This window comes from Polypterus senegalus, chromosome 4 (assembly GCF_016835505.1).
Source record: "Polypterus senegalus isolate Bchr_013 chromosome 4, ASM1683550v1, whole genome shotgun sequence".
Lineage (NCBI taxonomy): Eukaryota > Metazoa > Chordata > Cladistia > Polypteriformes > Polypteridae > Polypterus > Polypterus senegalus.
This window is the reverse complement of record NC_053157.1, coordinates 36,843,025-36,855,032: the sequence shown is the minus strand read 5'-3', so window position 1 is coordinate 36,855,032 and position 12,008 is coordinate 36,843,025. Positions and strand designations below refer to the sequence as shown.

General features: G+C 42.7%; 1 protein-coding gene across 2 annotated transcripts; it reads right to left on the bottom strand.

Moving 5' to 3' along the window:
- Positions 1-4,595: 4,595 nt before the first annotated feature.
- Positions 4,596-11,385, bottom strand: LOC120527256. 2 transcript variants are annotated; one of them, XM_039750467.1, is made up of 5 exons: positions 11,252-11,385; positions 6,939-7,086; positions 6,028-6,711; positions 5,538-5,820; positions 4,596-5,438 (listed from the first exon to the last, which is right to left on the bottom strand). In XM_039750467.1, the coding sequence occupies exons 3-5, from the start codon at positions 6,258-6,260 to the stop codon at positions 5,184-5,186; spliced, it is 771 nt and encodes a 256-aa protein (XP_039606401.1). In that variant the 5' UTR covers positions 6,261-6,711; positions 6,939-7,086; positions 11,252-11,385; the 3' UTR covers positions 4,596-5,183. The 2 variants fall into 2 exon arrangements, with proteins under 2 accessions (XP_039606401.1, XP_039606402.1); XM_039750468.1 differs by lacking the exons at positions 6,028-6,711; positions 6,939-7,086.
- Positions 11,386-12,008: the final 623 nt, after the last annotated feature.

The following is a 12,008-nucleotide window of genomic DNA, read 5'->3' as shown; positions in this document are numbered from 1 at the left end:
CTATTTTTTTCCCTACAAGGGTTTTCTTTTGGGAGTTTTTCCTTGTCTTCTTAAAGTGTAAAGGCTGGGGGGCTTTCAAGAAGCAGGGCCTGTTAAAGTCCATTACAGCACTTTTTGTGTGATTTTGGGCTATACAAAAATAAATTGTATTGTATTGTAAGTGATTCCAGGGTTTTAAAATCTCCTCGGAGGAAAGAGTTTATTCAGTATAGCATTGGGAGAAGACTTGGTGAATATTCACCTGTTGGAAGAGAAGCCAGAATCTGTGAGAGAGAATATAAGGAGTATATAAATAGTACTTAATATTAGTGTGATCCTTTTTTAATTACTGATGTGCATTTTTAAGCACACACATGTGATAATATTATATATGTACGTGTGTGCAAAAGCTCTGAACCTATACTCACCATACAATAATCATGTAAAGCACGAGTCCCCAACTCCGGTCCTGGAGGGCCGCAGTGGCTGCAGGTTTTCATTCTAACCCTTTTCTTAACTAGTGACCTGGTTTTGCTGCTAATTAAATTCTTTTGAATTAATTTTAATTGACTTGCTCTTGAAGACTCTGACCTCATGGGCTTAGTTAATAGCTAATTTGTCCCAATATTCAATTTGCTTTAAATCGGTGGTCTCCAACTCTGGTTCAATTAAGAGGTCTAAGGACTTATAGGATATGCTCAGTATTTTCCTATCAAAGTTTTTTCTTCACAAACATGTTATATAGGCATTTGCCACACAAAATTGTGCTCCAAAGTTAAGAGCTTTCAAAGCTTTCAATAAATTAAAAAAATATCTTACCCACACTGGGCCTTAATATTGTAGGCCAGGGGTGGGCAGCGTCAGGCCTGGTGGGCCGCAGTGGCTGCAGGTTTTTGTTCTTTGTTTAAAGCTAATGTCCTGTGTTGTATGGAGCCACCTTTTTGCTGTTGTTGTTTCAAGGTGCAAGTGGACGATTCTGCTTCTGGTGGAGTGCATTCTTTCCCTTTGCAACAGGGTGTGCTGTGATGCTGATTTTCTCAGCTTGCTTTCTGCTATGTCCTCTGAAACTTCATAGGGAAAATCATTACTCTTTCTGGCACAAGACTTTAGATCTTGAAGCAATGGCTGCTTCGTGGTTTTTTTAAACAGAAACAATGCTTGGCTTGGCAGACGGTATCTCAACTTTCAGGCCCACATAGAAGATAGATTGTCAGTTTTCAGCTCCCCGAAGAGGAAGTGGCTCATCGGCTTTTTAGTTTCAGCCAGCATTTCTCCCCTGGCAGACGTTCAAAGTTGTGTTGTTGTTTGATTTTGTAGCATTTATTCGTATTAATGTTTCTTTTGTTTATTATGTATATTTTTTGTGTTTATTTGATTACGTCTCATCGGTTTTGAGGGTGGTTCTCCAAGGGGTGGGGCCACCTGCCAATCACCACCAAGAACTGCCCTCCACCCTTTATATTAGAGGGCCTTCCATAGTTCTTGGCAGTTCATTTTCAACACGCTATGCAGTGCAGTGTTTGTTGTGTCTACCTGTGCCTTTTGCTTTTCGTGATTACTGGATGTTTGAACCTGTGCTCTGTTTTTGACCTCGCCTTTGGATTCTGTATTGGGACTTTGTTTGCGGGCAGCAGTGGGTAGCGCTGCTGCCTCACAGTTAGGAGACCCGGGTTCGCTTCCCAGGTCCTCCCTGCGTGGAGTTTGCATGTTCTCCCCGTGTCTGCGTGGGTTTCCTCCCACAGTCCAAAGACATGCAGGTTAGGTGCATTGGCGATCCTAAATTGTCCCTAGTGTGTGCTTGGGGTGTGTGTGTGTGTGTGTGTGTGTGTGTGTGTGTGTGTGTGTGTGTGTGGGCTGGCGCCTTGCCCGGGGTTTGTTTCCTGCCTTGCGCCCTGTGTGGGCTGGGATTGGGACCCTGTAGTTAGGATATAGCGGGTCGGATACTGGATGGATGGACTTTGTTTGCGGTGGATTGTTTTTCCCTACTCAATTCTTTTACTGCTCTTTGCATGTTCAAGGATATTGAGCCTTTGCTTAAAATAAAGCCTTTATTTTGGTAAGGATTATTCCAGGACCTTTGTATCTAGTTGAGGTCTTCACGGTATTTACACCCTAGACAGCAACTTTGGAAGTATTTTGGGACTTTTATACTTTTGGGACTTCCGGGACACGACACAGAAAGATGGTAAAAGAGTTCATTCTGGACAGTGTCCCAGAGAGTTCCCCTCAGTGGTCCCCTGAAAGATTGCTTGAGTGTTCCCAGCAAATAGTTTATGAAGAAATGTGAAATCTCTTGTAATTGTATTACAATTGGCAAGTTATTTTGTCCATCCCAGTTGTCATTCATTGAGTTATACCTCTTTGTTTAGACTCAGGTCTCTTGGTGCCTTCTGGCCTGAAACAGTCTGTAGAGAGGCCTCTGCAAAAGATGTCAGTTTATCTGATTTACACCTTTGTTATCTGATGAATGTATGGGCTGGTCCTGCCACTTAGTTTGGAATGTAAGTGGGGGTTTGGTGCAGCCGGATGTCTGCATCTCTGTTAGATCTGCTGTCCTAACAGGCCACTAAAGCCTAGCAGAAAGGACAGTGTCCTCTTTGTCCTATAGAGCCATACTTAGTCTGACATCCTTTAGCCTGGGCTACCTGATAAAAAGAGGCAGGCCACCCTCTACTGATAACATACTGACCTGGGTAAACTTCCTGGCCTTCCCTCCTTATTATGCCTCTGGTGCTACCCTGAAGGAGAGATGGGCACACTGTGAGGCATTTGGAGTTTCTTTCTTTTTCTCTTGTTGTTTTCCTCATGGATGCTGACTCTTACCTCATTAAAAAACATGGAAATCTGTGGCAGTATGCAAGTACAAGTTTACTGTCACGTAAACAGCATCCAGTGAAGTTCTTCCTTGCGTGTCTGACCAACATGTCACACTTCATCGCCTCTAGTTATATGATCGGCTTATTACAAAGTCAAAGATTAATTTTATCTTGAAACCTCCTAAAAGTGTGCAAATGGCAACTTGAAAATGTGTCCATAACTAAGGCATAGTAGTTAGCACTATTTTCTTCCATCTCATGGAGACTGGGTTCAAATCCTAGGCCAATAACTGTGTTTGTGAAGATTACAGACATCCCCCTTGGCCATTTACACAAACATCCATAAGGCTGTTGAGCGCCTCATCTCAACTCATTTTCTGAAATTATTTTTCATTGAGTTATACTGACAGCAAACCAAGCAGGTCAGCCTAGACTTTCCTGTCCCCAGCTACAGATTCCTTCTGGACAAATCCCTGGTGTTCTCAAGCCAGCCGAAAGGTATAATCCCTCTACCGTGTCCTGGTTCTGCCGCAGGGTCTCCACCCAGTGGGATGTGCCAAGAGTAGCTCCAGAGGGAAGAACTCACTCACTCACTCACTCACTGGCGTGCTCACTCACTCGCTCCCTCACTCACTCGCTCACTCACTCACTCACTCACTCACTCGCATGCTCACTCACTCACTCACTCACTCACTCGCTCACTCGCTCCCTCACTCACTCACTCACTCACACACTCACTCACTCCACTCACACACTCACGCACTCACTCGCTCCCTCACTCACTCACTCGCTCACTCACTGACTCACACACTCACTCACTCGCTCACTCACTGACTCACACACTCTCACTCTCCTCACTGACTCACTCTCTCACTCGCTCACTCACACACTCACTCACTCACACACTCGCTCCCTCACTCACTCGCTCACTCACTGACTCACACACTCATGCTCACTCGCTCCCTCACTCACTCACTCGCTCACTCACTGACTCACACACTCACTCACTCGCTCACTCACTGACTCACACACTCATGCTCACTCGCTCCCTCACTCACTCGCTCACTCACTCGTTCACTCACTCTCTCACTCGCTCACTCACTCACTCACTCACTGACTCACTCACACACTCACTCACTCACTCACTTACTGACTCACACACTCACTCACTTGCATGCTCACTCACTCTCTCACTCACTCGCTCACTCACTCACTTGCATGCTCACTCGCTCCCTCACTCACTCACTCACTGACTCACTCACTCACTCACTCACGAGACTATTTCCTGTTTAGTTATAAAGATGAAATTTGACAGGATGGTACTTCTAGGCCAGGCATCCACCAAGAAAAGACTTTTAATATATCAATATTTAGGGGTAAACATTAGAAAAAATAAATACCCCAAAATCTCAAAAAAGGCCTCAACAGATTTGGTTGAAATTTGGTGACGTTATAAAAAAAAAGGAAATTAGCGGACGAACAGATTTTAATTTCTTGATTTTTTTTTTGTCGGTATTTATTACAGTTTTTCTCGATTGCTAAGACACATTCCTGGAAAACTGCTCTCCTTTTCCCTAAACTGTGAACACAAAACCCAGTTTTCAAGCTACATTCACAAAACCTCTGACTCTTCTTGCAAAACCAAACTTTCACCCCAAAACAGTTCAATCTGTGCTCAAAACTGAACTATGCTGTCAAATCCTGCCTCAAGTCAATCTAAATGAAATACTCTACTGAGTAGTCACTAAACACAACATAGAAAAAAGGAAAACACAATGCTCAGGACATGAAGCGGTAGAAATAAATGTTTATTTAGGCTAAATGCATGTTGCAAAACAAAATACCTGGGCATTTTTAACAATTGTACATAGAAAAAAGAATTTGCAAAAAAAACAGAAATTCTGTGCATTTACATGTAGCAGTTGTACGTAAAAATAAAGCACAAAAATATACAAATGAAGTACAAAGAAAAGAAGTGCATTACTCCACCACAGCATTATTTCTCCGTACTGGGTCAGGCCACAAGACTTCATCTACATCACAGGTCACATTTTCTCTGGCCAGGCAACGGGCGAAAAAACCCCTGGCATGCCATATCCAGGCTTGACATGCCTCCACACCCATGTCACCACAGGCCAGTTCCATGGCTTGCAGGAGATTTACCCTGGTATAAGGTTGGCATTCATATACTGTACCTTCCACCGCCATGAGGAGAAGAATTCATCAATGGGGTTCAGGAAAGGGGAGTACGGTGGAAGGCAAAGACTGATAAAACCTTGGTTCATATTGAACCACTCTCTAACCTGGATGCCAGACTCTGTGAAAACTCACATTGTCCCAAACAACGACATAGATGGGCTGCTCATCCTGCTGCCCTAACAGAGCATCTCACATGTGATTGAGGAAAATGAGGAGCTGGTGAGTGTTGTAGGGCCCTAGGTTGGCCTGATGGTGGACAACACCAAGATTGCTGATGGCAGCACACAGTGCGACATTGCCACCACGCTGCCCAGGGACACCAACAATGGCCCGTTGGCCAATCACACTACGGCCTCTCCTTCTCCTTTTGGTGAGATTAAACCCAGCTTCATCCATGCAGATGTATTCATGGAGTTTTTCTATTGCATCCAGTTCAAAAACTCTCTGTAGGAATAGATATATATTTTTGTAAGTGATGTAGGCCAACTACAGTAAATCACTACTTACAGTAACCAACATTTATGTGTCTGGATATATACCAACCTGTACATACTGGAATCTTTGCTCTTTGACTCTATCAGAGTTGCGTTCAAAGGGCACTCTGTACAGCTGTTTCATGCGCAGTCTGTTGCGCTTGAGGACACGGTCAACAGTAGAGAGGCTGACACTGTCAATACCCTCAAAATGCACATGGTCCTCAATGATCTTCAGCTGAATTTCACACAGTTTAATGGTGTTGTTCTCACGGACCATGTCGACAATTAGGGTCTCTTGGTGTGGGGAGAACATAGATGTCCTACCACCCGCACGTGGCAGTCTTTCAATTCTACAAAAAGAGAACATGCACTTACAGAAATACATACATGGAAAAGGCCTAGAAACAGTCAGACTAACCCTCCATTACAATACTACAGTACACTGGCACAGTGATGTACTGAAACATGTTTACTGTGGTACAGTATATAGTACAGTCATTGTACATATGTAAGTGTTGTCAACATTTACATACTATAATGTCAAAAAAGGTAACTACCTGTTCTCTTCTCTAAATCTTCGGATTATGGTGGACACAGTGAATCTACTGATGTTTGGTTGTACCCTTAGTCCAGCCTCCTGCATTGTCATACCATGGACAAGAACATGGTCAATCACAGTAGCTCTGATTTCATCAGATATTACTGTTCTTTGTCCTCGCTGACCACCTCGACCACCTTGACCTGCTCGACCTCCTCTCACACGAACTCCCCTTCTTAGATTTCTATCCATTGTAGTGCCTCACAAACCAGTGCTCTGGCTTATATGTACCCTCACATCATTAGCCACAAGTGTGATAAATTTTGAGTTGTTGTGTTCAACCGGTGACAACTGAGCTTTAATTGTGTTTGACTTTTGCCACCTGTGCTCACCATTATGCAAGACAGGTGCATCACAATGACAATGTGTTGACAAGATGTGTCTAAACAGGTGAAAAGTGCTTATGGTTTTGCCAAAAGTGTGACTGATTCAATAAGTGGGTTCAGGCAACTGAGAATTTGGTTCAGACAATAGGGTTTAGTGTTTTAGCAATCGAGAAAAACTGTAATATGTTGGGTTTCCTGATTGGCGCTGCACTGACAGTATGCTTTATGCAAATGAAGAACACAGCAGAAGTGATTGACAGGCCATACGAATAGCACCAGTAACCAATAGCGTGGAAGCAGGAAAATGGGGCGTTGTCCTGGACAGGAAAAAAGAGATGTCATCATGTTATGAAATCAAAGAAGAAAGTTTGTAGAACTCAATGAGGATGCAAAACACTACAATTAGCACTAAGAAAAGGCAGGAAATGATCTAATAAAGCAGCTCCAGTAACCTAACAATATTAATATTATTATTATTATTATTATTATTTGACTGATGCATTCATCCAAGGAGGCGTACAACATCTGAGATATAATTAGTTACTTTTCTTTCTTTCTTTCTTTTCAGATGGAGTACAGGCAGGTGAAGTGACTTGCTCATGGTGCCACAGTGTCAGGAGCAGGATCTGAACCTGAAGTCCTAGGTCCAAAGCCTTAATCACCACACATCACTGCCTGCCAATAATATTAGCCTATGGTAAAAAAAAAAGAGAAATATTGTATATAGAAAAGCACATAGTCAGTTACATAGTACTTCTGATATACCTGATTAACTGACGACACTATATCAGACGCCCATTGTCTTGCGAAATTTCTTGTTCATAGCCAAGTAACACAGCTAGTAACCTCATATGTACTGTACTTTTCTGTTGCCAAGTTAAATAAAGAGACCATTTGAAAAGTGCTAGCCGACAGATCCTGGGGCTTTACTGGCCAAGCCAGAAATGGTGGTGATGTCATGATTACTTTGGCACACTGGAATGGATATAATTCATTACACTGCTGAACCTTTATTATGTAAATGTGATCGATAGAATCAAGCAGTAGTTTGCGTAACTGTAACAAACCACAGCCACATCCCTGAGGAAGCTAAAGGGTGACCTACAAAGCAGTCTGCAGAGGCTTGCGTTAACTCTTAAAGAGTCCAGAGTAGGCGCTAACGTAGATGTCCTCTAACACAGTTTAATAAAAAAGAGCAAACACAATAATGAAGAGGTTTAAGATGCTTACAAAAATACTGTTAAGTAAAAAATTAGCATTAATAAAGAAAGAAGAGACAGCAAACAAAATCTAGAATGAACTATAACAAACACAGAATCAAGCAGTGTGACAAGGAAATCAGAAAAGTAGGCATCCTGTTCTGTTTTCAGTGAAAAGATGCCCGCTGTAACTTCAGAGGGCAACATGTGCATGTGGCATTCACAAAAATGTGTGCACTCGAATGTGATAAATGTGCACAAATGTGATGAGGTGATAAAAGACAGAAAAATGAAAAGAGCACCAGTTACAAAAAATATACATAAATAATTTGGCACAAAATGTCACTTTGGATTGCTAGCAGAGGTTATGCCATGGACTGCATGTGGAAGGAGTTTAGCAAGGTCATGGAAAAATCACTCTTGCAAAAACTCAAAGAAGTTGTGCCATGCCATTCAAGGACTCTGGAGATAGCTGGAAAGTACCCAGGCTGTGGACAAGAGGGCTGCTTCTCTGCTACTTGATGTCACCCTAATGGCCTCATCTGACTGTGAGCGGTTCATTCTCAAGTGTGACACAACTGGGATGTACAGTAAAATACCAGTTCTTAGTCCACGTTGGGGGGAAGAGATTTGCTTGCAGCAAGTGAATTGGTCGTCTCGAATGGAGAGTCTGTGTCACTCAGGGTTTTGTTCAAAAATGAGCACAGAGATGAACCTGAGGATCCCGATGCTATCAATTCAATGCTTCCTGACATCTTAGACTAAATACTTATACTCAGTCAGTCAGTCATTATCCAACCCGCTATATCCTAACTACAGGGTCATGGGGGTCTGCTGGAGCCAATCCCAGCCAACACAGGGCGCAAGGCAGGAAACAAACCCCGGGCAGGGCGCCAGCTCACCGCAGGGCACACACACACACTTCCACACACCAAGCACACACTAGGGACAATTTAGGATCGCCAATGCACCTAACCTGCATGGCTTTGGACTGTGGGAGGAAACCGGAGCATCCGGAGGAAACCCACACAATCAGGACCTGGAAAGTGAACCCAGGTCTCCTAACTGTGAGGCAGCGGCGTTCCCACGTCGCCACCGTGCCGCCCCTAATACTTATACTTTTTAAATTAATTTTGCTACTGCAAAATATCCATCTATTTATTTATTTAGTGATCAATTTTATTATTTGTCATGTGAGTCTGTATCCTTGTTTTTTATGTTGCATCTAAATTTCCCTTTGGGATTAATCCATCCATCCATCCATTTTCTAACCCGCTGAATCCAAATACAGGGTCACGGGGGTCTGCTGGAGCCAATCTCAGCCAACACAGGGCACAAGGCAGGAACCAACCCTGGGCAGGGTGCCAACCCACCGCAGGACACACACAAACACACCAGGGCCACTTTAGAATTGCCAATCCACCTAACCTGCACGTCTTTGCATTGTGGGAGGAAACCCACGCAGACACGGCGAGAACATGCAAACTCCACGCAGGGAGGACTCGGGAAGCGAACCCGGGTCTCCTAACTGCGAGGCAGCAGCGCTACACGTGCCGCCCTGGGATTAATCAGTTTTATGTAATCTAATCTAATCTGATCATGAAGTTTGTGTAGCAGTGGCACTTAGTGGTGAGTGTTATTTTATGACAGCGGTAGTGACAAAGAAGTTAAGGCTCAGGCTGAAGCTTTTGATTTACTCGCCATTCTATACACCCATCTTCTGAGTAATAAGACTGGAGGTGCAAGTGACTGAAGTGAGGTTATTGTTAAACACTCGCTGTGGCTAAATGAGGAATTTGTGAAACAAGGGGGACGTTTGAGGAGACCTGACACTCCACCAGATCAAGAGGACCCAAATGAGGGGGTTTGGGTGAAAGTGAGAATAGTCCTGGGCTGTTAAATGGTGCACGGTATACTGAGCGGAGACACTGGAGCAGCACAAAGGCTTTCTGGCTGGATTATTCATATAGACTGGGGAAAATGGCGAAAGGAGTTGAAGACTGATCTTGGGGAGAGCAAATTGTAGTTTTTATTAGTTAGGCCATTACTGAAGGAACCCTCCAGACAAATAAATGGGTAGAAAGTCAGTGAGCATTAACAAATTTTAAGTTCTGTAAAACGCACAAGCTCAAATTAAGTCAGTCAAATCTGCTTGCCTTTAGTGCCAATTGACTGCCTTCAAAAATCATTTAGGAAAAAAGAATTAGGTCAATATTAAACTAGATCGTTAGAAGGCAAATGCACTACTGTGCACTAATCACTCACTAAATGTCCTAAACACTAACCCTCCTTGACAGTTTGATCAAACTGGCATCTTGTTCTGTTTCAGGATTCTCTTCAAAACCCGCTCTTCAGCTGAAGTACCTGCAGTGCTCGGTGTAAACCTCTCTGAAAACCGAGATCCGCTAAAGCTCACCTTTCCACCAGTCCACAGCTTTTTACTGCACTACTCTTGCTCATTCATATTAATGAATTCCAATGAATGTAGGACAAATGTAATGAAAAAAATTACACCTTTCATTTTGATGCTTTGGTACTCCAGTATATTGTAATTTAATGTATGGTAACAAAAATTAAATTTTTCGGTTTTACTATTCAGAATTTCCCAAATGTGGGCATCTGTCTGTGAAAGGAATATCTGAATGCTCTTCTATTACAAAGGCTCTGATTCGTCATCCTCAGAGTTTTCCAAACTTCATCATGGTACAATATATAATCTTAACGCATTTCACTTGCATCACATTGGCTCTCTAATGACCAAGAGAAAAAAGAAAACTCAAACCAATTACAAATAAAATCAGAAAAGGATTCCAAAAGCCTTCACCATCTTTGCTATTACACTCCTAAACAGACTCTTGTTATAATAACTCTGAGTGTCATATCATTAATTGAATGAGTCCACTTGTATGCAATGAATGTGCAATCCACCTTCTATACCTCACTAGGAAAGTCATGCTCTATTAGTGCTTATTAAAATAAAATGGAGAAAATCTACTTCTCAATATAAAGAACACTTCTGAAGCTTACGTCACTCAAAAAAAAAAGTATTGTGTTATTTTGCAGCAAATATCGAGTTATTTTGCAAAAAGTGTTCTGTCATGACGCAAAAGATATTGCCAGGTGTGGTCATATACTGTACCACCATCATCATAAGCCCTAAGCAGCCCAGCACCGGGCCGACATGGATTCAAAAAACATTTTAAAACACCATTCGCCACATCATACAGACGGACTGTGCCACGCACGCAAACAATACCTCATTTGAAAGCCACGGGTGTCTACTACACCCTCAAAGTGATCACATTGTTACAATATGTACAGATGACTTTTGATCTGGCATTAAATCATACATGTGCCTCGTCATACACCGTCCTCAAAAATTTAAAACCAGCCTAATACTTTTTCTGTACAAGGAATACCAACGTGTTATAAATCATATTGTGAATGTCCCCTTGGGATTAATAAAGTATCTATCTATCTATCAATCAATCGAAAGGTCTCGAGCAGTAGATTTCAACCGATGCCTTGAACGCCCGCTATGACCAGGTAAACCGGAAGAAAATGGCACAGCTTGTGCCTACATTTTTGCATGCTCTCGCATATAACTCCACAAAGCAACAGCAAAAATACACAAGTAGGCTAACATATCCATACTTACAGCACGTTGTCCTGAGCAAAACGAGCCATCACATGTATCTCTGTGGTGAACTAATCTCAAGAAAAATGGCATATTCCATAAACATACCCGCCATTACTGGACTGAACCACCTGGTGAGTTTTTGGGAATCTTGCTGAGTGGGTCATACCATCACAAAGCTCACACCATTGAATAGCTGAGACGGTGACGTTTCCATTGACACCACATACGGCCAAGTGTGTGCAATGGGCTTTCCCAGCCTCTGAACAATGGCTCAGGGAGCTGGAAGTTTGAGAGTGATTTTTGTGTGTTGTCGCATGAAAATTCAGAAAACAGCAGTGAATATAGACATGTTATGTGTCAAAATTTACAGCAGCCTCTACTGAAAACTAGACAAAGCTCATCACCATGGGATGAAGGGTTAGTGAGATATTTGGAGTTAAACAGTGAGGGGTGTATGTCCATTTCTCATGAGAGATCTGATGGTTCCGGTTAGGTTGCTCCAGCTCAGTGCATCCTGCCATCGTAAGCTTTGTACCATTTTATAATTTGAGTCGTTCAGACGTTTCCAACGATATAAAACAAGTCAGTCAGTCATTATCCAACCTGCTATATCCTAACACAAGGTCACAGGGGTCTGCTGGAGCCAAACCCAGCCAACACAGGGTGCAAGGCAGGAACAAACCCTGGGCAGGGCGAGAGAAATAAGCAAAAATGTAACTCTTTGTTTTTGTGGTGTGTGTGTGTGTGTGATAGAGAGGGAAATTATTTAATTTTT